Source organism: Nicotiana tabacum, chromosome 7 (assembly GCF_000715075.1).
Source record: "Nicotiana tabacum cultivar K326 chromosome 7, ASM71507v2, whole genome shotgun sequence".
In the NCBI taxonomy this organism is placed as follows: domain Eukaryota; kingdom Viridiplantae; phylum Streptophyta; class Magnoliopsida; order Solanales; family Solanaceae; genus Nicotiana; species Nicotiana tabacum.
The window spans coordinates 131,789,660-131,816,327 of NC_134086.1; the positions used below are offsets into that span (position 1 = coordinate 131,789,660).

General features: G+C 42.4%; 1 protein-coding gene across 1 annotated transcript; it reads left to right on the forward strand.

The window, feature by feature from the left end:
• Positions 1-713: 713 nt before the first annotated feature.
• On the forward strand, positions 714-1,903 carry LOC107815160 (protein SRC2-like). The gene has a single exon (XM_016640676.2). It carries the CDS (start codon positions 879-881, stop codon positions 1,812-1,814), a length of 936 nt encoding a protein of 311 aa, XP_016496162.1. The 5' UTR covers positions 714-878; the 3' UTR covers positions 1,815-1,903.
• Positions 1,904-26,668: the final 24,765 nt, after the last annotated feature.

Consider the following 26,668-nt stretch of genomic DNA (forward strand, 5'->3'; position numbering starts at 1 on the left):
CTAGAAGGTTTAAATTTTAAGGTTATTTACATATCATTCAAATAACTCGGATATTTAATATGGTTAATGTCAAATATCAAAATGGAGTCATATTGGAAAAAAATTTACTGGCTAAATAATTTTTTAAATTTTTAGATAGCCGACTAAAATGAGTTTTGAATTAAGGATAATATTTTCACTTACATTATTATAAAATAAATTATTATTTGAAAATAATATTTTAGAAATTGAAATTTTAAAATAGAAATAATTTTTAAAGATATCAACACACAAAATAAGAGTTCAAGTAGTAGTAAAAGAGTCAAGTCGTATCCAAAGAGTCTTTCGTAGTCTCAACCTTTGATTGTTTTGTCATAAATATAAGTTATTATTTTGCTTCCCGACTACTTTTAGGATCCAATGACACCGGCGAGAATGATATCAAAAAAGAAAAATAGAATTATATTTAGGAAATTTGAGAAATAGTTAATCTTTTTCATGCAGTGTTTCTTCATTAATACTCAATGATTATCTATATTTAATAGAGAAAGTTTAAGTTTTAAAATTATTTACATATAATTCAAATAACTCAAATATATTATATGATTAGTGTTCGCACATTGGCGCCGGTGATAATACTAATTTGCTATTAATCCAGCTCATATTTTAGTTTGAGCGGACTAACCTCTCTATTCCACTTTAAGCGGTTACTTCAGCGTTTCCTATTCAACATTTAATACAATTCTCACATTTTATTTTTCCCCTTAAAACTTCTCTTATTGAACCCATAAAAATCCATCTAAACCACAAGGAAAAAAAGGGGAAAAAGATTTTTTTTAATCAATTCCCCCCTTTCTTGAATCTACTGACATATTAGACGTAATATCAAGAATTCAACAATGGAGTGGCGTCCGTTTGATGTCACTGTGATCTCCGCCCAAGGCATAAAAAATGTCAATTACTTCTCCACAATGGATGTTTACGTTGAAGTTTCAATCGTAGGTTATGCCAAGAACACGAAGAGAACGTTTATTGACAAAAGAGGTGGCACAAGTCCTAAATGGAATCACCCCATGAAATTCACATTAGACGAGCCTTCTCTCACAAAACCTGGCCTTTCCCTCTATTTTCGCCTCAGATCCGATCGTCTTTTTGGCGATAAGGATATTGGCATTGTCTCTATTCCTATAAATGAAATCTTCGGCCAATCTGCCTCTGGCCCTGATGGCAGTGCTGAGAGAATTGTGGAGTATCAAGTTTTTACACCAATTTCTGGTAGACCTAGAGGAACCCTCAAGTTTTCATATAAATTTGGAAAGAAATATGGACAACCTTCAGAGCCAATGTTCAAAAATGCCAATCAACCTAATGGTATGTATAACGAAAACAAGCATGGTGATGTGCCCGTCACGGCTTATCCATATTCTCAAACAGGATCTAATAATGTTCCACCTGGCATGGGGTATGGAATGTCGAACATGGCGTATCAACAACCGGTAGGATATCCTCCTACTGGTTACAACGGTCAGCAACCAACAGGATATCCTCCTGCTGGTCAGAATGGTGGATATCCACCAGCTGGATATTCACCCTCTGGATATGGATATCCTCCTCAACAACAGCAACAAAGTTACGGAGGAGGATATCCACAGGTGCAACAAGTACAAAAGCCACAGAAAAAGAGCAATTTTGGAGGGATGGGAGCAGGAGTAGGATTGGGTTTGGCTGGAGGGTTGCTTGGTGGTATGTTGGTCGGTGAAATGGCTTCTGATGTTGGAGAGATGGATGCCTATGATCAAGGATATGATGATGCCATGGACGATATGGATTTTTAAATGAGATTTTTGTATTTTGACATTTTCTTTTGTTTATTGGATATAAATCAAATTGGTATTTGATTAACTACATTATCATCTTTTCATTGCATTATTTGATTTGATTTTGCAAAATTATTATATTTGATATGCATTTGGAATTTCTTTGTGATAAGACCAAACCTGTTGTTGTATGTGAAAGTAGACAAAACAAAAGAAAGAAAAATCAAAAAGAGATGAAAATATGATGTAAGCGCTTACATCGACATTCTTGTGATGTAAGCGCTTACATCAGCATTCTTATGATGTAAGCGCTTACCTCGGTAGAGCATTCAAATGCTTATAAATAGGGGTCTACATTTTCATTTGTAGAACATCCCAAAACTTCTTCTTTCTCTCTTCAATTAATAAAGAACTATTCTTTGTGTGACCGTGGAGTAGGCAAAAATTGCCGAACCACGTAAATCTTGTCTTGTCTTGTCTTGTGCAATTTATTGCTTTTCTCTCTTAAATATTCTTTTCTTTCTATTAGCTTGATACACTTCCCTACAACTGGTATCAGAGCACGGACAGTGTAATTCTGGTAGAAAAGTACAGTATTGGCGCATGTACTTGTCACACCTCCTTTTTCCGCCCCGCGAGGGGGCAAGAGAGTTTTTTCCAATTAAAGGACAATCGAAACGGGATTGGTTTGTTTATTTCAGAGTCGCCACTTGGGAGATTTAGGGTGTCCCAAGTCACCAATTTTTATCCCGAATCGAGGAAAAGAATGACTCTATATTACAGTCTGCGTACCAGAAATCCGGATAAGGAATTCTGTTAACCCGGGAGAAGGTGTTAGGCGTTCCCGAGTTCCGTGGTTCTAGCACGGTCGCTCAACTGTTATATTCGGCTTGATTATATGATTTTATACAAATTGAACATATGTGCAAATTTTAACTTTTGACCGCTTTTGTCGTTATTATTATTTTACAAGAATTGCAACGTCGTGAAAACATATCTCGAACCACGTTACATCAATGCACCCGTGGTTATCGATATATCTCGACTCGGTTGAGATTTGGATTTGGGTCACATAGATGTGCACTCGAATTAAGGAAAATAAATTATTAAAGGCGCGCCTAAAGCAACTAGCGTCTTGTTATTTTGGGGAAGGTCGTAAAAATTCGTTAAACGGCACATCCCAAATTCTAAATACTTTGATCTATACATACCTTTAGAGGGCCCCGCAACTTTTGTACATTTTGTTTGTCGAGGCTCATCTCATTCTTGTTTTTAAAAGGAATTTGCGACGTCATGGACACGCATCTCGAACCACGTCACAATCAATGTACCCGTGATTAGAAATACATCTCGAATCCGTCAAGATTTGGATTTGGGTCACATAAATGCGCACCCGAATTTAAGAAGGTAAAATTATTAAATACGCACTTAAAGAGGCTATCGCGTTATTATTCCGGGAGGGTCGTGAGATTTGCTAAACGACCCACCTTGGGAACTGAATGCTTTGATATATACATTTAATGAGGGCCCCGCAGTTTGTGCGTTTTTCTTTATTTTTGTCGAGGCTCATCTCGTCCTTATTTTAGAAGGATATCCTATAGCAACTACGTTTCTTGTGGCGTTTGTCTCTATTAATAGAAAACAGAGATAGTCCTAGTTAATTACATGCTTGTAGGCTTATTTATAGCAGGACTCAAAACGCCTTTACACGATCAGAATCACGGCCACATACCCAGGTCGTATCCCGAATATTATGGGCCCAAACCCAGCCCACACAGTATCGGCAGGGTCCTGGGCCACTGCTTTTCCGACGGAAGCCTGCTGGGTTCGTTCGATTTAGGCCCAACCCTCGTGAGGTTGAGAAATGCAGGCTTGTATTATTTATTCTAAAGGCAATGATTTGCCAATTATAATGAGGCAGCTTGTTGAAGGGAAATGAATTCAACTATCAAGGAATAACTCCATACTTGGCGTGCATTATAGGATATGCTAAAACACAATTAACCAAAGTATAAGATACAACCTACTGCACTGTAAATCCTTCTATCACCAACCTATATACACAGTCTAACATTCAATTACCATACATTGACATTTATTAGGCATGAGGACTATCTCCAGTATCCAAACAAGAATGTAAACTATTATACATTATATGAGGTTTAACATAATAGTCTATGTATATATAAACATCTGCAGATCTTCTCCTTTACATTCATGCTCAAACTTTTCAAGTTACATTGGTAGTATATTTGTGTACCTGGTATAGAGAACAAAAGGAGGAAGAAAATGATCAGCTGAGTGGTACGCAACAAGCACAACAACAGCAGATAATGCAGCCCAACACAGCAACAACCAAACAGCCACAAAGATGGAGTTCACACGTTGGTCGAGCAACAGACAAATAATCCCAAGAAACAGGATGGGAAACAAGACCAATCGAGAAAAAAACCCAGAATATTTTGTGCTATAGCCAACAGAAATTCAATAACCACCAAAGCTCAGCAAACAACCAGCACAGTTTCAAACAATCAGGGAGACTAAACTCAATGTACAGCACACAAAAACTCAATGTAGTAGCAATCACAGCTGAAGATACTCAGACTTCTCTTAATGGAACAACAACAGCCCCAGTTAAGATAACCAACTTGGTTTCTTTGTGCAGTTTTTGGATAGTGTTCAGTTACAGTATTTCTGGAAATTTCTTTCTGTTTTTTTTCCCAGTTTTCTTCGACTCACAAGACCTCTCTCAAGACTAAAATTTCCAGCCCCCTTTAAATTCTGAAAATAGCTTATTTATAAGCCTAACAAACCAGTGCAGTCAAGCTGCCTGGATTCTGCCAATTGCAGACTGCCCATACCTATTAAATCCCATGCCTAAGCATCTTTTTAATGCCAGACATTTTGTTCCCCATGCCTGGCTTATTCCTTTTGTCAAGAGTCATGGGTTTAGTTAAGTATTCATTTTAATTCCCATACTCTTGTGTCTTGTTCCCCATTGGCATTAGTTTAATCCTAATTTAGTACCCTACTTGTCAACTCAATTAAACTAAGCTTTTTCTGTTCTTTTCAAACCCCAGACTACCCCTGTTAAACCCTGATTATTACTGCCCTAAACCCATTGCAGCATCAGGGCATTTTGAACTTCTAAAAGTTCAAATTCAGAACTGCCCATGGACTGAATCTTTTCAGTCGTTTTGCAATGCTAACAAACCCATTTCAAACAGTGTCGGGCATTCAGTTAGTGACATGGTTCAATCAGTCATGTGACATTATTAGTTCATTTGATCAATTAGTTATAGAAAACTAATCGACGATGTTTATCGAGTCGACTATACTAAATACAACAGGTAATAATCAATCGTTCACATAAACAATACGTACAGGGACCCAAAGGGCATCAGACAACTTTTGTTCAATTACTGGGAACCTATATGAATTATTTATGCGACGACTATCCTAATCGAACATGTATATCACATAATATATTCAGAACATACACAGAAAACAAACGACCAAATAAAAAGGTCTTTGACAGAGATGGAAGAAATTAAGAAAAATAACAGACAATAACAAACAATCACAACAAAGCATGCTAACAACTTAATTATCACTCGAATAAAATAGAAAAGCAAAGAAAACTTACCGAAAGATGTCCAAACAAAATTGACCCAAGTCTGACTCAACTTTGACCATTTGAGGCCGAACAAACTTTAATCAGGGTGTTCTCAAATGAGAACACCTTGATTAAGGTCTATTAGACCTCGAACCCCTGTTAAGACTGGCCGGATTCCTTAGGTCCTTATGTTCTAGGGTTTGGATTCTCAGATTTGAGATTCTAAGAGTTGTGGGTAGATTCGGACCAAACCAAGCCTGGTTTGGTCACGAGGGGGGTCAGGGGAGTGTCTGGTATGAAGATGGTGAGGTTTGGTATAGGCCAGAGTTCGACTCGAATCTTCAAATGAAGATTCGAGAAGAAGGGAGGTGATTCGAGGCTAGGGGGTAACAGATCCATGTTCAGGAGAGTGAGGTGGTCCTAGGGTGTTCAGGAGGTGGTCATGGGCGTTCATGCCGCCGGGTTCTGGTGAAAGGGAAATCAGGGCGGCTGCTAGGGTTTGGGGGGTTTCAGTGTTTGGTGAAGACGATGAGTGGAGGGGGGGTTCGAATAGGGGGTGTGGGGTACGATAGAAACCTTATATACGATCTAGGGGTTTAGATCCTGGCCGTTGGATCGAATGAGATCTATGGCCAGGATCTATTCACTTAAGGAAGACGGTGTCGTTTTGGGTTTAATAGTGGGTGAGACCGGGTAAGGCTGGATCGGGTCAAAGTTTGACGGGTTTAGGGGGAAAGGCTTGGGTCCGTTGGATCAAGGGGTTGGACGGCTTAGATTAATTTGCCTGAAACGACGTCGTTGAAGTGAAGTGATCAACCTGATCAGGACCGTTTGTTTGAGTCAGATCAACGGTTCTGATAAGGACGCTGATACGGCGTCGTTTGAATCAGTGTTTGGGCAGGCCTGACTTGGACTGGGTCCTTGTGTGCCGGTTTTGGGCCTATTTTTTGTTTCATTTCTTGGGCCCAAATCACTCTTTTCTTTGTTCTCTTATTTTAAAACAAAAATGAAATAACAAAATAAATAATAAAACAAATGAAATTAAAACAAACAACAATGTAACACTTCAACACAATTATCACACCAAATTAAAATGTTTAAGTAAGTTAAATCACAACCTAGAACGAACGATGCATATATATATTTTTTGAATTTTCTTTCAACGACCGAATTACGGTTTGATTACCATGACAGACATAAGTTCTATTTTGATTGATAAGATCAAATGCAACATTGGGACGAACCACAAATGACTAGCAGTACAGGCCATGAAAAATTGAAAATTTGTACAGCGAGGTCACTGGTCATTATTTTTGTTTTCTTTTGGAGTGATTGTCCGTGAGGCAAAAATCACGTGCTTACAGCTGCCCCTCTTTGCACGAAGACACGAAGGGTTTTCGCGCAAAGATAAAGCGGGCGATTTTTGCTCGTCCGAGTACTCCGTGTGAAGCATTTTTTGAAAAAGACTTGACCGAACCTTTGCTTCAGAGGTTTCCTACATATCCTGGGCTGAACAGGAATCAGGTCAATGTAGTTCGGGAAATTTTGGTAGCTGGGACTACCGTGTGACTGTAGTGCTCGCTGCTGTTGTGCGCTGTTGCATGCTGCTGCAGGATGCTACCGCTCACCGATCTCCTTGTTACATTGTTCTGAAAGGAAAAACAAGAAGCTAAGCTAGACTATGGATCATGAGATCTCATCTATCCTCGACTTGTTCTTGTTGCCTTGCTTTCTTGTCGGCTAGCGCTTTCCTCCGATGCCTTTATTTTGTGAACTTGGGGGATGATACTGGTCCTTCGCCTTTTCTGAATGCCAGTTTTCATCACTTCGCTTGATCTGCTGGGAACATGGCCCTCTTCTTTAAGCCTTTCAATGGTTTCTTCAGTGGTATGGTTTTCTTCATCAAAATTGTTATGTTGGGCATGCTATAACGTTCCCCCAAACTGCTTCCTTCGAGACGCGTTCCTTCTTCCTTTTGAATCGCGCGCTTGCCTTTGCAGCCTTCTGCTTCTTGGTGCTGGGGATTTTATTGTTTCCTGCTTGGGGATCTCTGTTGTAACCTTCCGCCTTCAGGTGGGGTTACTGATTCCAAAATCTAGAGCTGAAAAGTATTCCCGCATTTTACTGGTGGGCGACCTAGAACTTAAATGTATTCCCGCATTTTACTGGTGGGCGACCTAGAACTTAAATATATTCCCGCATTTTACTGGTAGGCGACCTAGAACTTAAAAGTATTCCCGCATTTTACTGGTAGGCGACCTAGAACTTAAAAGTATTCCCGCATTTTACTGGTGGGTGACCTAGAACTTAAATGTATTCTCGCATTTTACTGGTGGGCGACCTAGAACTTAAATGTATTCCCGCATTTTACTGGTGGGCGACCTAGAACTTAAAAAGTATTCCCGCATTTTACTGGTGGGCGACCTAGAACTTAAAAGTATTCCCGCATTTTACTGGTGGGCGACCTAGAACTTAAAAGTATTCCCGCATTTTACTGGTGGGCGACCTAGAACTTAAATGTATTCCCGCATTTTACTGGTGGGCGACCTAGAACTTAAATGTATTCCCGCATTTTACTGGTGGGCGACCTAGAACTTAAAAGTATTCCCGCATTTTACTGGTGGGCGACCTAGAACTTAAAAGTATTCCCGCATTTTACTGGTGGGCGACCTAGAACTTAAAAGTATTCCCGCATTTTACTGGTGGGCGACCTAGAACTTAAAAGTATTCCCGCATTTTACTGGTGGGCGACCTAGAACTTAAATGTATTCCCGTATTTTACTGGTGGGCGACCTAGAACTTAAAAGTATTCCCGCATTTTACTGGTGGGCGACCTAGAACTTAAATGTATTCCCGCATTTTACTGGTGGGCGACCTAGAACTTAAAAGTATTCCCGCATTTTACTGGTGGGCGACCTAGAACTTAAAAGTATTCCCGCATTTTACTGGTGGGCGACCTAGAACTTAAATGTATTCCCGCATTTTACTGGTGGGCGACCTAGAACTTAAATGTATTCCCGCATTTTACTGGTGGGCGACCTAGAACTTAAATGTATTCCCGTATTTTACTGGTGGGCGACCTAGAACTTAAATGTATTCCCGCATTTTACTGGTGGGCGACCTAGAACTTAAAAGTATTCCCGCATTTTACTGGTGGGCAACCTAGAACTTAAAAGTATTGAAATTGTTTCCCCGTTCTTCCGAGAAAATTTTCGACAATCGGCAGAAAATTTTCTGCCCCGGTTTTTTGGTGATTTCCCTGGCGTTGCGTCTTGCTGCCATCATCAATCCTTTGTTTTCCTGCAGCAGACAAAAAGATTTAGTTAGTTTTAATCGTGGTGGGAGGAGGTGCCTTTCCGGCGGATGATTTTTCTCTCCTCCCCTTTTCTTGCTCTATGCCCCCATAATTGGTTGGTGGACAGAATTGCTTGCTGAGGGTTTCCGGCATGCTGGGGGTTGGTTTTCAATTTATCCCCCTTTTCTTCTCTCTCTTTACAGTACATGCTGTGGGAGTCTGCTTTTACTCCCGAAACCACTCCCTTTAGGAGTTTACTTCCTCCAAAACCGCAGGGCACAACATTACATTGCCTGGGGCCAGCCTTTAAGACTGTTGGGGTTATCCTGCATTTGATGAATCCCCCTTCGGTCTCTGGTAATAAGCTTTGAAAAATCCTTTTCAAGATAGATTTTTAGGAAGAGAAATAAAAAATAGAAAAAGGAGAAAATCTTTCTGAACCAATATTTGGTGGGAGAAGAAATTCAGAAGAACTTATCTGGAGGACATGACCGGTCCCCGTGATCATGACGTGCACCATAGATTTCCGACCCAGTCTATTTGTATCAATAGATTTGCCCGATGGTCTGACTTGCTGGGGATGATAGATGAGTGTCCATTTCGTTGTGAATGTGATCGCTTTTTGTTGATCTGTCTTGTCGCCTCATAGTGCCCTTCGAGGGGTTTTCACTAATGAGACTCTCTCTTTTCTCTCATCTCCCGGCGCCTTATGGTGCCTATGAAGGTTTTCACCAATAAGACTCTCTCATTTTATATCTCTCATCTTACGTCGCCTTTCGGTGCTTGTGAAGGTTTTCACCGATAAGACTCTCTCATTTTATTTTTCATCGAGGAATCGGGGTGTTGTCGATACGACCCTCTCTTCTGGAGATTCCTTTGACCATCAATTCTTTCCCAGTCTTATGATCCTCTCCTTTGCTGGGGATCGGCGTATTATTCTTGGCCTCATTTGCCTGTCTTGGCATCTCTTGGATATTGACCGGGAGGTCTTTTGGACGTCGATGTTGGTTTTGGTGTGGGGTTAAAGAAAGGCTATCAAAATGAAATAATTTGATGGGTGATCTGCTACAACTTTTGGAATCAAACCTTTGTTGGAACTTAAAACATAACCTCTGCCCCAGTTTTCTTGCTTGGGGAATTTTATTTTTACACTTAGGTTGAGCTACGTGCGTTACGCACACTGTGCCTATTATGCACACTATGTACATTATGCATCCTATATACACTATGATGCACACTATGACCGAGTCATGAGGCGCCTACGTATCCTCTTTGAGGAATCAGGTCAAACGTAGTTCCCACGGTTTATGGTTTTTATCTTCTGCTTTTTTTCATCATTTTTTTTTAAAATTATCTTTTCTTCTTTCTCTTTTCATATCTTTTCTGTTAGTGATTCCAAAGAGGGGTATGAAAGAATAACTTAAGGCTCAAAAGGGGGAAACAAGGGTTAAAGTGTTTGGATAGAAGAAAGAATTGCCTCCGTCATCTCATTATCCAACAAATACCAGATACAAACAAACGAACCAAAAATTGCCATAATTAAAGAAATTACGCATAATATCTCTTGACTGCATCAGAATTGATAGCCATGTCGACACATCTCCCCTCGATATCTGTCAAACACAAAGCACCGTTGGACAACACTCTGGTTACAGTATAGGGCCCTTGCCAATTTGGGGCGAATTTGCCTTTTGCCTCGACCTGATGTGGGAGGATCTTCTTTAATACTTGCTGCCCTACTTCGAACTTCCTGGGGCGTACCTTCTTATTATATGTTCTTGCCATTCTCTTCTGGTATAGCTGACCGTGGCACACTGTTGCCAATCTTTTCTCGTCTATCAAGCTCAACTGTTCTAATCGAGCTTTGACCCATTCATCATCATCAATCTCGGCTTCAGCGACAATCAGGAGGGATGGAATTTCGACTTCCGCTGGTATTACGGCCTCAGTTCCGTACACCAACAAATAAGGAGTTGTGCCTATGGAAGTTCGGACGGTAGTGCGGTAACCCAACAAAGCAAAGGGTAATCTCTCGTGCCATTGTCTGGATCCTTCCACCATCTTTCGCAGTATCTTCTTGATGTTCTTATTGGCTGCTTCGACCGCTCCATTCGCCTTGGGACGATATGGGGTGGAATTGCGGTGTGTAATCTTGAATTGTTGGCATACCTCTCTCATCAGGCTGCTATTAAGATTCGCACCGTTATTCGTGATGATCACTTTTGGGATTCCAAATCTGCAAATGATATGGGAGTGAACAAAGTCCACCACTGCCTTTTTGGTTACCGACTTGAAGGTTTTAGCCTCAACCCATTTGGTGAAGTAATCAATGGTCACTAGAATGAACCTATGACCGTTGGATGCTGCCGGCTCAATAGGTCCAATGACATCCATGCCCCATGCCACAAACGGCCAGGGTGCTGACATCGTATGTAACTCTGTTGGCGGAGAATGAATCAGATCTCCATGTATCTGGCACTGATGGCATTTCCTCACGAAAGTGATACAGTCGTGTTCCATGGTGAGCCAATAACACCCTGTTCGAAGGATCTTCCTTGCCAATACATATCCGCTCATGTGTGGCCCACAAACTCCAGCATGTACCTCTGCCATAACCGTCGTGGCTTGACAGACATCTATGCACCTCAACAATCCCAAATCCGGGGTTCTTTTGTACAACACTCCTCCGCTGAGGAAGAAACCATTCAACAAACGCCGAAGGGCTCTTTTTTGGTCTCCAGAGGCATATTCTGGATATATCCCCATTCTGAGGTATTCCTTGATATCATGAAACCAGGGTTCGCCATCTGCTTCTTCTTCTATGACATTGCAGTAAGTGTGCTGATCACAGACCTGGATGTGCAGAGGATCAACATACATCTTGTCAGGGTGGTGCAACATTGATGCTAAGGTGGCCAAGGCATCCGCAACCTCATTGTGAACTCTCGGGATATGTTTGAACTTCACCGATCGAAATCGCTTGCTCAGATCATGCAAGCATTGTCGATATGGTATGAGCTTTAGATCTCGCGTTTCCCATTCACCCTGAATCTGATGTACCAAGAGGTCCGAGTCTCCCAAGACCAAGACATCTTGGACGTCCATGTCCGCAGCCAAGCGCAGACCCAGAATGCAAGCTTCATACTCGGCCATATTATTGGTGCAATAGAAGCGAAGTTGAGCCGTAACAGGATAATGGCGTCCTGTTTCAGAGATGAGTACTGCTCCTATTCCAACCCTTTTTGCGTTTGCAGCTCCATCGAAGAAAAGCTTCCAACCGGTTCCTCAAGTAATTCCAACTCATTTGTATGCATTACCTCTTCGTCGGGAAAATACGTTCTTAAGGGCTCATATTTTTCATCAACGGGATTCTCTGCCAAATGGTCGGCCAGCGCCTGGGCTTTCATGGTTGTCCTCGTCACATAGACGATATCAAACTATGTGAGCAGAATTTGCCATTTTGCCAACCTTCCCGTGGGCATAGGTTTCTGAAAGATATACTTCAATGGGTCCAAACGGGATATGAGATAAGTAGTATACGAAGATAGGTAGTGCTTCAACTTCTGAGCTACCCAAGTTAGGGCGCAACATGTTTTCTCGAGTTCAGTGTACTTGACCTCATGTACTGTGAATTTCTTGCTAAGATAGTAGATGGCCTGCTCCTTCCTTCCTGTGTCGTCATGTTGCCCTAGCACACAACCAAATGAATTTTCCAGGACCGTCAGGTAAAGAATTAAGGGCCTCCCAGGCTTAGGCGGGACCAATACGGGTGGATTAGACAGATACCCTTTGATTTGGTCGAAGGCCTCCTGACACTCTGCCGTCCAACCTACCGCAGAATCCTTTCTCAGCAGCCGAAATATGGGCTCACAAGTTGCTGTGAGTTGAGCGATGAACCTGCTGATGTAATTGAGTCTACCCAGCAAACTCATTACCTCTGTTTTGTTCCTTGGCGGTGGCAAATCTCGGATGGATTCAATTTTGGATGGGTCTAACTCAATCCCCCGTCGACTGATGATGAATCCTAGCAACTTTCCTGATGGAACCCCGAATGCGCATTTGGCCGGGTTAAGCTTGATATCATACCTCCGGAGTCTTTGGAAAAATCTCCTTAGGTCTGCTACATGGTCCTCCTGACGCCAAGACTTTATGATCACATCATCGACGTACACCTCGATTTCTTTGTGTATCATGTCATGAAACACAACAGTCATTGCTCGCATGTACGTTGCCCTGGCGTTCTTCAATCCGAACGGCATTACCCAATAGCAGTAAGTTCCCTATGGCATAATAAACGTTGTCTTTTCCGCATCCTCCTCGTCCATTAGGATCTGATGATAACCTGCATAGCAATCTACAAAGGATCCTATCTCGCGCCCAGCGCAATTGTCGATCAAGATATGGATGTTGGGCAATGGAAAATTGTCCTTGGGACTTGCTTTGTTGAGGTTGCGGTAGTCGACGCACACCCTGATTTTTCCATCCTTCTTTGGGACTGGTACCACATTGGCCAACCACTCGGGATATCGAGTGACCCGAATGACCTTCGTCTGCAACTGCTTAATCACCTCTTCCTTGATCTTTACACTCATTTCTGTTTTAAACTTCCTTAGCTTTTGCTTGACCGGAGGGTATGCCGGGTCAGTGGGCAATTTGTGAACCACTAAATTGGTGCTTAATCCAGGCATATCGTCATATGACCATGCAAAAACATCTTTGAATTCCATGAGGGTTTTGACCAATTCTTCCCTGACATTCGGCTCAATGTGGATGCTGATTTTGGTTTCCTGGACGTTATCAGCGTCTCCTAGATTCACAGCCTCAGTGTCATTTAGGTTAGGTTTGGGTTTTTCTTCAAATTGGCATAGTTCTCGGTTTATCTCTTCGAAGGCCTTATCTTCATCATATTCAAATTCATCGTTGCAAACGACCTCTTGCATCATTGAGTCAGATTCAGATTGATTTATTAGACTAGGTCGAAGATCCGCTGTGCATGCCATGTCATTAGAACCAGTAAAAAGAGAACTGTTCAGAAAGAAAAAGAACAAAACAAAATTAAAATGGGACAAAAGAAGAGAACTTTATTAAACTTGCGGGATAAAAGGGTTCACACTTTTACAAAATGAAAGTAAAATTTGGATTACACCCTGGAATAATCCGAACAAAACAAAATACACAAAACATAAATCAAAGCCTACTACCAAGACTCCCCTCGGACAGGAAGAGGAGTAACTGTCCAATTGTTGGTCTTGGTCTCAGGCCCCACAAACTGTATCTCTGTTCTGCTGGAACCTTCTCCAGCTTCTACCACACTGACATCCGCGAATAACCTCTCAAAACTCTGATTCAGGTCCTCATTTATACCGATCAATGGTCCTAGAATCTTTGGGACCGGTGACCCCTTGGCACTTGCTTTGACAAAAGACCTTGAGAGACGCGGCACTGGTTTAGGCAGAAACCAAACCCTCTTTTTCATGTTTCGCGCTTGCTTCCTATCTGCTGCGGTTGGTTTGAACCCCAATCCGAAAGTTTGCAGATTTTTAGGCAAGGTGACAGGTTGGACAATCCCCTGCAGCTCGATTCCCAGGACTTTTCCCGGTACAAATCCATTACCCAGCATTTCTGAGATAATCATGACTGTTGCGGCAGCTATCCTAGGGTGCGGGATGATTTCTCCTTCAGAAACTTTGTTGGCCGACCCTGTATCGAAAATCTGGTAGACCCAAGGACCTTTGTCATCATCGGTCTCTATGAAAGGTACAATGGCTCCGTCCATGGTGCACGTTGTGTCCTCGCCGTGTAACACGACCTCTTGTCTTTCCCACTCGAACTTTACCATCTGATGTAGGGTGGAGGGCACTGCTTTGGCTGCATGAATCCACGGTCGCCCCAACAGAAGGTTATAAGATACTGTGGCATCTAACACCTGGAACTCCATGGTAAACAGGACTGGCCCGATGGTTAATTCAAGTACAACATCCCCCACAGTGGCTGTTCCGTTTCCGTCGAAATCCTCGGACACAGATGCTATTCTTGTGGATTCTTCCGCGGTCGATCTTTAACTGGTCCAGAGTGGATAATGGGCAAATATTGGCACTTGAACCGTTATCCACCAATACCCGAGTCACTATCGAGTTTTCACATTTGACGGTTAGGTAGAGAGCTTTATTATGCTCCGTACCTTCCACCGGCAGATCATCATCTGAGAATGTCACCCTGTTCACCTCGAAAATCTTGTTGGCAATGGTTTCTAGGTGGTTTACAGAAATATCATTAGGTACATGAGCTTCGTTTAATATCTTCATCAGGGCCCGCCGATGCTCCTCAGAATGGATCAGCAATGATAGCAGTGAGATCTGGGCCGGTGTTTTTCTCAGTTGTTCGACCACGGAGTAGTCCTGCACTTTCATCTTCCTCAGGAACTCCTCAGCCTCTTCTTCGGACATAGGTTTCTTGGTTGCAGCTGGGTTGGTTCTTCTTAGCTCCATCGGAGCAAAACACCGACCTGATCGAGTCAGCCCTTGCGCTTCACAACTAACTTCCTCCACCTGTTTTCCTTTGTACATCACCACTGCCTTCTCGTATTTCCAAGGCACAGCCTTGCTATCAATCATCGGCAACTGGACTACAGGCTTTATGGTGACCAGTTCTCTATATGCCCCCTTCAACACAACTGCAGGTGCGGGCGGAATCCCTGATATTACCAATTTGTTTGGCTCGGGTTTGCTTGTCATGGCGGACGGGCTCTTTCCCAATATCACTACTGGCTTGACGCCTTCTCCCTGCGACTGTACCCTCGTTCCTCAACTGGTTGAGACTTCTTTCGGGGCGGCCTGGATCATCATCACTATTTGTGAGGGTTTTCTCAACTCTCCTCCCTCATACACCAACTCAATCATGTGAGTCTCGTGGTGCGCTGGTAGTGGGTTTTGGTTGATGTTAGGAGCCTCCGGTGTCTGGACCTCGATCTTATTGGTGTCAATAAGATCCTGTATGGCATGCCTCAATTTCCAACACTTCTCGGTATCATGCCCGAGCATCCCTGAGCAGTATTCATAACTTATTGATCGATCCAAATTCTGAGGTGGGGGATTTGGTTCTCGAGTCTGGATAGGACTAACCAAACCCAATTGCCTCAGCTTGTGGAACAAAGCGGTGTAGGTTTCTCCCAACTCCGTGAAAGTTCTCTGTTTCCGCAACCTGTCATTCCTAGCATCTGGATTTCCCCGAAAGCCTGCCCCTGAAGGGTTTCTATACGCCCTCGGTAGAGGATAGGTGTGTTGTGGTGATGTATATATGTTCTGGGGAGCCGGCGCGCGCCATTGCGAGTGAACCGGAGGCTGAGTGTATGCCTGGGCCTGGTGTACGGAACACTGTGGTTCTCGAGGTGGATAGAAATTTTGGAGTGGGTTGTAGGGGTAGTTTGACCTGTGAGGTCTGGGTTGGTTGTAGTGTGGCTTGCCAGCCCTAGACCAACTGCCTTCTTCGATCGTGGCAACCTCTTCTTTCTTTCTTCTCAGCGCACCTCCCGTGCCGCTATGAATAGCCTGGGTTGTGGCCTTGAGTGCCGAGTAGTTCAAGATTTTGTCAGACCTCAGACCCTCTTCTATCATGACCCCTATCTTGACCACCTCGTTGAAAGATTTTCCAACCGTTGTCACCAAGTGACCAAAGTAGGTTGGATCCAATGTTTGCAAGAAATAGTCCACCATCTCTCCCTCTCTCATGGGAGGATCGACTCTAACTGCTTGTTCTCTCCAGCGGAATCCGAACTCGCGAAAACTTTCCCCGAATTTCTTCCCAGTTCTTAATAATGTGAGACGGTCAGGGACTATCTCGAGATTATACTGGAAATGACCTGCGAAAGCCTGCGCCAGATCATCCCAAGTATACCACCTACTGGAATCCTGCCTGGTATACCATTCTAGTGCAGATCCGCTCAGACTCTGGCCGAAATAAGCTATCAGCAGCTCATCCATGCCGCCTGCCCCTCTCATTTTGCTACAAAATCCCCGCAAATGTGCCATGGGATCACCGTGCCCTTCATATAGATCAAACTTAGGCATCTTGAATCCAGTCGGGAGTTGGACGTCTGGGAAAGGGCATAGATCTTTGTATGCTACGCTGACTTGGTTGCCCAGTCCGTGCAAGTTCTTGAAGGACTGCTCCAGGCTTTTGAACTTTCTCAACACCTCATCCTGTTTAGGGGCTTTAACCGGCTTTTCAATCTCTGCCGGCACTTCCAAGTGTGGATTGTAAGCCTGTGGCTCGGGGGTATGAAATGTAGGCTCAGGGGGATAGTATTGCGCATCGTGAGCCTGAAACAATGGCTCACTGGTCGTTCTTTGCAAAGGGGCTGATGTGGGTCCCACAAAAGTGGGAATACTGGGTGTTGGGAGAGGTTGATGGGGTGGTGGAGCTTGGGAATCATGAGGGCTTCTTTCTTGATGATAACGGGGATTTGGGAGGCTTGTGGAAGGGCCAGAGTGAGGGTATTCCGGCATGTGCCCCAGTGGCTCGGGGCTCTTTTGTGCTTTGGCTAGGGCTAGCTGCATTGCATTCATCTCTAGTCCCATCCTTTCAATCTTTTCCATCGCTTCTTTTAACAACTGGCTCATCGGCCTCTCTTCCTCATTACTATTCTCTGAAGTAGTCATGCTTGTTGCTATCAGTCCTTTGGATCTGGTTAGATAGGAGTGTGTTGCCAGAGTTCTTTAACAACTAACTCGTCTGATATCAGACAACAACAAACTTTGTTAGCGTTAGAGCTTAACAGATTTGATCATAACACATAGAGGATGCAATGCTCCTAGGCAGTTAACCGTTTCTACATGCTTTGCTTCAAACAACATGCGTCATCCCGGCTTGCTCATTTGTCCCTTTTTATTTTTTTTTGTATTTTCTTTTCTTTCTTTATTAAAAGCGGTCGAATCTTATGGGGATTGCCTACGTATCACGTCCCCGCGCGAATCAGACCAGGCGTAGTTCTGCCTCTAAGTAAAGACACATAAAAATTCTTCCGGAGTCACTTAACTTCAATATCAAAATTTGCTATTACACATTACTTCAAACAAAATAGCAATAGTACAGATTCCATAGTTTTTAACTTGATTTGACTAAAAAGAAAAGAAAACAACATATGGGAAAACAACAAAGCCAAATAAACAGGACTTGACCAAAGATTAATTCTCTAATTTAAGGGCCCTCGAGGCATCATTCGGCCTTTTCGCGGCTCTAGGTGTAAGGTCTCTTTGCAAGCTCTTCAACTCGTTCATAATCCGGTGGACGCAGCCCATGATGGAAATAAGGAGGGTTTTTCGAGGTATTTGCTCCCCTGCTAGGCATTTCATGTAGATGTAATGCCCAATTTCGTCGATCCTTCCTCGAATGTTGCCCCTCTCAATGAACAATTGCCTGATTTGTTGGTTCTTCAATCCCAGTGCCTGAGCATTGTCAGCAAGTCGGTCTTGAAACAACTCCATTTGTCTTTCCATGCAAGCCATTGCATCGTAACAATGTCTCCTGTCGACCTGAGCGTCTCGCGCTTGTTTGATGATCCGCTCATGTAAAGTGGAGTTCGTTTCCCTTAATATCCCGATGCTTATTTCACAATCCCTCATGACTTGTTGCAGGCGCTGCCTTCGGGCCTTTGTGCATTTTGCCCATCTGACCTTCATCCTTGCTACGCGATCTTCTGATTGTTCTAATTCCTCTTGGCTTTGGACGACCTGATTTTTCAAACTTGCTATCAGCCTTTCGTCGGAGCGCCATTTCTGTCGGTCAATGTTACTCTTACTAGCTTGGCGGAGGCGGGCCTTCAAGGTCTGGTTCTCTTGGGCTAGCTTGTTCTTTTCGCCCTGTTCCGAGGCGACTTGCACGTTGTTCTCAAATACAAGCCTTTCGACTTGTTGCTTTAGCCTCCCGATTTCAGCCCAGTAGCCCTCTTCTCTTTTTAACCAACTCCACTCTGCCTGTGAAGATTCCTCAAAGCCTTGGATGTGAGCTCTCTTAGTTGGTCTATGATGTTCAAGCTCTCTTTTGTACCACGGGAAGTATTTTGGAGTCACTTCGCCCTTAGCCCGATCTCGTACACAAGTGTCTAACTTAAGGGTTTGACACGCATTCCAGACCCTCCGAACGAATGCTTCAGGGAACTGCCCACTAGGTCCGATTTCAATCACCTGGCTGCTAAGGTCTTCTTCCTTAGGGATTACTTGGTATCGTCCCAACTGCCTCAACACCCTGCATGGTGCGTAGGGCTGTATACTCTGGAGACCCATCAACAACAAATAAGATTCGGTGGCTGACATGTGTATAACCTCATCTAGGGATAACCACTCGAATGCCCACTCTATCAGGTTGGCTGAAATAGAGCGCAATAGCGTGACCCATTCGGCGACCCCTTCCGGCAATCTGAACCCGTTGATCCTGGTGGGGAACTCTTCTACGCAAGTTTTTTGCGACGACCCATATTTCAGAATTTGAGGGCGACGACATAGATGATCTATCGCCCACATTTGCAGTAGTACATTGCATCCCTCAAAGAAACTTCCTCCGGCCTTGCAGACGGTGAGGGCGCGGAAAATTTCTGCATTTATCATAGGTGCTAGGGTGCTCTTTTCCTGCCTGATCAGAGTATTGACTACCCCAGCGATTTGTATGTTAATTTTTCCATATTTCCTAGGGAACACTAGAAACCCCAGAAAAGCTATCATAAAAGCAATACATCTGTGTTTTTCCCATTCTAACCGGTTCTCCCCACTGCAGATCTTGCTCTCAGGATTGTTGAACCCTCCCAGGTGACCGTATCTGTCGTACAGAAATGCCAAACTACAAAACCCTTTTGATAACTCTGGATTATGTACTGTTCTACGGATCTTTACGATATCCAGGAACTTATGTATAGTTACGGTCCTTGGTGCAATGAGGTACTGTTCTTTCATAGGGACATTGGGTCGTCCAATATACCCTGCCAATTCCTCCAGTGTTGGGGTGAGCTCGAAGTCTAAGAGGTGAAACACATTGTGTGTCGGGTCCCAAAATGAGATTAGAGCCCTGATAACGTCTCTTCTTGGCTCGATGTCCAGTAATCCAACCAAGTTTCCCAAGTATACTTTGACCGTATCTTGTCGGGAACCTCCCAAGTCGTTCCACCATGTGCGTAAGCCCAAAGGAACTTTGTTTATAATGGCCTCAGATGAACTCCTACTTGTGCTCATTCTGCACATTTATTAAGGTGATTTATTAAGGTGAGAGAAATAACATGTGTATACACATATATGGGCGGAGATATGCATATATATATACATATACATACATATATACATATATATATATACATATAATATTTGGTAAAACAAAACCGGGGAGTTGGACCCGATAAGGGTTGCCTACGTATCCCACAACCGGGGAGTTGGACCCAATAAGGGTTGCCTACGTATCCCACATCCGGTGGGAATCAAACCGACGTAGTTCGGGCCATTTAAATGAACAAACCATTTCTGAAAACAAGGTAAAATAACTCTTCATTTTTCCTAAAAAAAAAAGATAAAATGTCCTATTTTCCCAAACTAAAATAAAGACTCTTTTTTCATTTTCTTTTTGACAAACGATTTTCCAAAATAACGACTTTCTTTTTTTTTCTATTTTTCATTTTCTAAAATAATCGATTAATACCTTAACTATTATTTTTTCCTTTTTCTATCTTCCTCTTTTCTCAACAATCCCAAGGTTCAGAAACCAGTCAACATGCAGGTTTGAAACAAATATGTGTATACAGCAAGTAAGATGCATCAGGATGGTCTTTTCTGTTTCAGGTTGCTATTCCTAGACGGACCCAACCCCTGTGTTGAGTCCCCTAAGTCAAAATGCACATGATGCAGACAAGCGTTCCTACTAGGGATCCGGCATGAAGTTTCGTTATTCTACGTTCAAAACTTGGGTCAGTGTTCTAGACAGTGTACCCGAGCGGACAACTCGAGTCGAGGAGGGGGCTACGTACCGGGGACCCGCGGGATCGTCCGGCTTTGTAACTTGTCCGACCTCTTTCTTATTTCATGTATTGACACTAACAGAATAGGGAGTCTCGTCCAGCGAGCTTCTCCCCGGAGGTAGGGAGAGAAAGGTTTCAGCACAGTTTATATGTACAGTTCAAGTAATATCAAAAAGGTAAAAGCAGTATTTAGCACATTAGGCTCAACATGTAAAAATCAGATAAAACCGAATATAACAATTTGTCTAAGCTCGAATTCTAACCCTGAACCAGTGGTTCTGGGTCTGTATATCCCCAGCAGAGTCGCCAGAGCTGTCACACCTCCTTTTTCCGCCCCGCGAGGGGGCAAGGGAGTTTTTTCCAATTAAAGGACAATCGAAACGGGATTGGTTTGTTTATTTCAGAGTCGCCACTTGGGAGATTTAGGGTGTCCCAAGTCACCAATTTTTATCCCGAATCGAGGAAAAGAATGACTCTATATTACAGTCTGCGTACCAGAAATCCGGATAAGGAATTCTGTTAACCCGGGAGAAGGTGTTAGGCGTTCCCGAGTTCCGTGGTTCTAGCACGGTCGCTCAACTGTTATATTTGGCTTGATTATCTGATTTTATACAAATTGAACATATGTTCAAATTTTAACTTTTGACCGCTTTTGTCGTTATTATTATTTTACAAGAATTGCAACGTCGTGAAAACATATCTCGAACCACGTTACATCAATGCACCCGTGGTTATCGATATATCTCGACTCGGTTGAGATTTGGATTAGGGTCACATGATGTGCACCCGAATTAAGGAAAATAAATTATTAAAGGCGCGCCAAAAGCAACTAGCGTCTTGTTATTTTGGGGAAGGTCGTAAAAATTCGTTAAACGGCACATCCCGAATTCTAAATACTTTGATCTATACATACCTTTAGAGGGCCCCGCAACTTTTGTACATTTTGTTTGTCGAGGCTCATCTCATTCTTGTTTTTAAAAGGAATTTGCGACGTCATGGACACGCATCTCGAACCACGTCACAATCAATGTACCCGTGATTAGAAATACATCTCGAATCCGTCGAGATTTGGATTTGGGTCACATAAATGCGCACCCGAATTTAAGAAGGTAAAATTATTAAAAACGCACTTAAAGAGGCTATCGCGTTATTATTCCGGGAGGGTCGTGAGATTTGCTAAACGACCTACCTTGGGAACTGAATGCTTCGATATATACATTTAACGAGGGCCCCGCAGTTTGTGCGTTTTTCTTTATTTTTGTCGAGGCTCATCTCGTCCTTATTTTAGAAGGATATCCTATAGCAACTACGTTTCTTGTGGCGTTTGTCTCTATTAATAGAAAACAGAGATAGTCCTAGTTAATTACATGCTTGTAGGCTTATTTATAGCAGGATTCAAAACGCCTTTACACAATCAGAATCACGGCCACATACCCAGGTCGCATCCTGAATATTATGGGCCCAAACCCAGCCCACACAGTATCGGCAGGGTCCTGGGCCACTGCTTTTCCGACGGAAGCCTGCTGGGTTCGTTCGATTTAGGCCCAACCCTCGTGAGGTTGAGAAATGCAGGCTTGTATTATTTATTCTAAAGGAAATGATTTGCCAATTATAATGAGGCAGCTTGTTGAAGGGAAATGAATTCAACTATCAAGGAATAACTCCATACTTGGCGTGCCTTACAGGATATGCTAAAACACAATTAACCAAAGTATAAGATACAACCTACTGCACTGTAAATCCTTCTATCACCAACCTATATACACAGTCTAACATTCAATTACCATACATTGACATTTATTAGGCATGAGGACTATCTCCAGTATCCAAACAAGAATGTAAACTATTATACATTATATGAGGTTTAACATAATAGTCTATGTATATATAAACATCTGCAGATCTTCTCCTTTACATTCATGCTCAAACTTTTCAAGTTACATTGGTAGTATATTTGTGTACCTGGTATAGAGAACAAAAGGAGGAAGAAAATGATCAGCTGAGTGGTACGCAACAAGCACAGCAACAGCAGATAATACAGCCCAACACAGCAACAACCAAACAGCCACAAAGATGAAGTTCACACGTTGGTCGAGCAACAGACAAATAATCCCAAGAAACAGGATGGGAAACAAGACCAATCGAGAAAAAAACCCAGAATATTTTGTGCTATAGCCAACAGAAATTCAATAACCACCAAAGCTCAGCAAACAACCAGCACAGTTTCAAACAATCAGGGAGACTAAACTCAATGTACAGCACACAGAAACTCAATGTAGTAGCAATCACAGCTGAAGATACACAGACTTCTCTTAATGGAATAATAACAGCCCCAGTTAGGATAACCAACTTGGTTTCTTTGTGCAGTTTTTGGACAGTGTTCAGTTACAGTATTTCTGGAAATTTCTTTGTGTTTTTTTTTTCCAGTTTTCTTCGACTCACAAGACCTCTCTCAAGACTAAAATTTCCAGCCCCCTTTAAATTCTGAAAATAGCTTATTTATAAGCCTAACAAACCAGTTCAGTCAAGCTGCCTAGATTCTGCCAATTGCAGACTGCCCATACCTATTAAATCCCATGCCTAAGCATCTTTTTGATGCCAACCATTTTGTTCCCCACGCCTGGCTTATTCCTTTTGTCAAGAGTCATGGGTTTAGTTAAGTATTCATTTTAATTCCCATACTCTTGTGTCTTGTTCCCCATTGGCATTAGTTTAATCCTAATTTAGTACCCTACTTGTCAGCTCAATTAAACTAAGCTTTTTCTGTTCTTTTCAAATCCCAGACTACCCCTGTTAAACCCTGATTATTACTGCCCTAAACCCATTGCAGCATCAGGGCATTTTGAACTTCTGAAAGTTCAAATTCAGAACTGCCCATGGACTGAATCTTTTCAGTCGTTTTGCAATGCAAACAAACCCATTTCAAACAGTGTCGGGCATTCAGTTAGTGACATGGTTCAATCAGTCATGTGACATTATTAGTTCATTTGATCAATTAGTTATAGAAAACTAATCGACGATGTTTATCGAGTCGACTATACTAAATACAACAGGTAATAATCAATCGTTCACATAAACAATACGTACAGGGACTCAGAGGGCATCAGACAACTTTTGTTCAATTACTGGGAACCTATATGAATTATTTATGCGACGACTATCCTAATCGAACATGTATATCACAGAATATATTCAGAACACAAACAGAAAACAATTGACCAAATAAAAAGGTCTTTGACAGAGATGGAAGAAATTAAGAAAAATAACAGACAATAACAAACAATCACAACAAAGCATGCTAACAACTTAATTATCACTCGAATAAAACAGAAAAGCAAAGAAAACTTACCGAAAGATGTCCAAACAAAATTGACCCAAGTCTGACTCAACTTTGACCATTTGAGGCCGAACAAACTTTAATCAGGGTGTTCTCAAACGAGAACACCTTGATTAAGGTCTATTAGACCTCGAACCCCTGTTAAGACTGGCCGGATTCCTTAGGTCCTTGTGTTCTAGGGTTTGGATTCTCAGATTTGAGATTCTAAGAGTTGTGGGTAGATTCGGACCAAACCAAGCCTGGTTTGGTCACGAGGGGGGTCAGGGGAGTGTCTGGTATGAAGATGGTGAGGTTTGGTATAGGTCAGAGTTCGACTCGAATCTTCAAATGAAGATTCGAGACGAAGGAAGGTGATTCGAGGCTAGGGGGTAACAGATCCATGTTCAGGAGAGTGAGGTGGTCCTAGGGTGTTCAGGAGGTGGTCATCGGCGTTCATGCCGCCGGGTTCTGGTGAAAGGGAAATCAGGGCGGTTGCTAGGGTTTGGGGGGTTTCAGTGTTTGGTGAAGACGATGAGTGGAGGGGGGGTTCGAATAGGGCGCGTGGGGTACGATAGAAACCTTATATACGATCTAGGGGTTTAGATCCTGGCCGTTGGATCAAATGAGATCTATGGCCAGGATCTATTCACTTAAGGAAGACGGTGTCGTTTTGGGTTTGATAGTGGGTGAGACCGGGTAAGGCTGGATCGGGTCAAAGTTTGACGGGTTTAGGGGGAAAGGCCTGGGTCCGTTGGATCAAGGGGTTGGACGGCTTAGATTAATTTGCCTGAAACGACGTCGTTGAAGTGAAGTGATCAACCTGATCAGGACCGTTTGTTTGAGTCAGATCAACGGTTCTGATAAGGACGCTGATACGGCGTCATTTGAATCAGTGTTTGGGCAGGCCTGACTTGGACTGGGTCCTTATGTGCCGGTTTTGGGCCTATTTTTTGTTTCATTTCTTGGGCCCAAATCACTCTTTTCGTTGTTCTCTTATTTTAAAACAAAAATGAAATAACAAAATAAATAATAAAACAAATGAAATTAAAACAAACAACAATGTAACACTTCAACACAATTATCACACCAAATTAAAATGTTTAAGTAAGTTAAATCACAACCTAGAACGAACGATGCATATATATATTTTTTGAATTTTTTTTCAATGACCGAATTACGGTTTGATTACCATGACAGACATACTTTGTATTTTGATTGATAAGATCAAATGCAACTTGGGACGAACCACAAATGACTAGCAGTACAGGTCATGAAAAATTGAAAATTTGTACAGCGAGGTCACTGGTCACTATTTTTGTTTTCTTTTGGAGTGATTGTCCGTGAGGCAAAAATCACGTGCTTACAGTACTATTCACAAGAATAGTGCGACACTATTGATCATCATTACTATTCACAAGCACTATTCACATAAATTGTTTTTTGTGAAAAATGGCATCGGAAGTAGGGAAGTTAAGATTGACAAGTTCAATGACAAAGATTTTGGATTCTGGAAAATGCAAATAGAGGACTATTTGTATCAGAAAAAATTACACTTACCTCTGACCGAGGTGAAACCGGAGACTATGTCCAAAGCGGATTGGGATCTATTAGATCGTCAAGCTCTTGGTGTGATTCGTTTGACGCTAACACGAAATGTGGCATTTAACATCATTAACAAGAAGACCACTGCAAGCCTGATGAAGGCGTTATCAAATATGTATGAGAAGCCATCTGCTTCAAATAAAGTCTATTTGATGCGTCGATTGTTCAACTTAAAAATGACAGAAGGTGGATCAGTCACGGAACATATCAATGAGTTTAATACAATATTAACTCAGTTGAGTTCTGTTAATATAAAAATTGATGACGAAATCAGGGCGTTGATTCTATTATCATCTCTACCGGAGAGTTGGTCTGCAACAGTAACTGCAGTTAGCAGTTCATCAGGAAGTACCAAACTCAAATTGAATGATATTAGAGACTTGGTTCTAAGCGAAGATATTCGCCGAAGAGAATCAAGTGATTCCCCAGGATCTGCTTTTAGTACCAAAAGCAGGGGGAAAATCAACCAAAGAGGACAGATTTATGGTCGTGGCAGATCAAAGTCAAGGAGAAGAGGACAATCCAAAAATCGCAAGGGCATTACTTGTTGGAATTGCGATAAAAAGGGTCACTACAGTAGTCAATGTAGAGAACCAAAGAAGAAGAAGGAAGAAAATTCAGCAAATGTAATTGCTAAACAAGTCGGTGATGCACTAATTTGTTGTGCAGACAGTCCAGTCAAATCTTGGATTCTGGACTCAGGTGCATCCTTTCACTCTACATCATGCAAAGAATTATTGCATAATTATATTGCTGGAAAATTTGGGAAAGTTTATCTAACAGACGGCGAACCTCTGGACATTGCCGAAAAAGGTGAAGTTCATATAAAGACTTCACAAGGCACGCTATGGAAATTGCAAAATGTACGACATGTTCCTGGCCTCAAGAAAAATCTGATATCTATGGGTCAGATTGACGATGAAGGATATACAACAACATTCGGCAACGGATCGTGGAAGATAACCAAAGGGAATTTGGTTGTGGCACGAGGCTTCAAAAGGGGAACACTGTATGCAACTGCAATAGAAAGAGATACTATAGCAACAGTTGA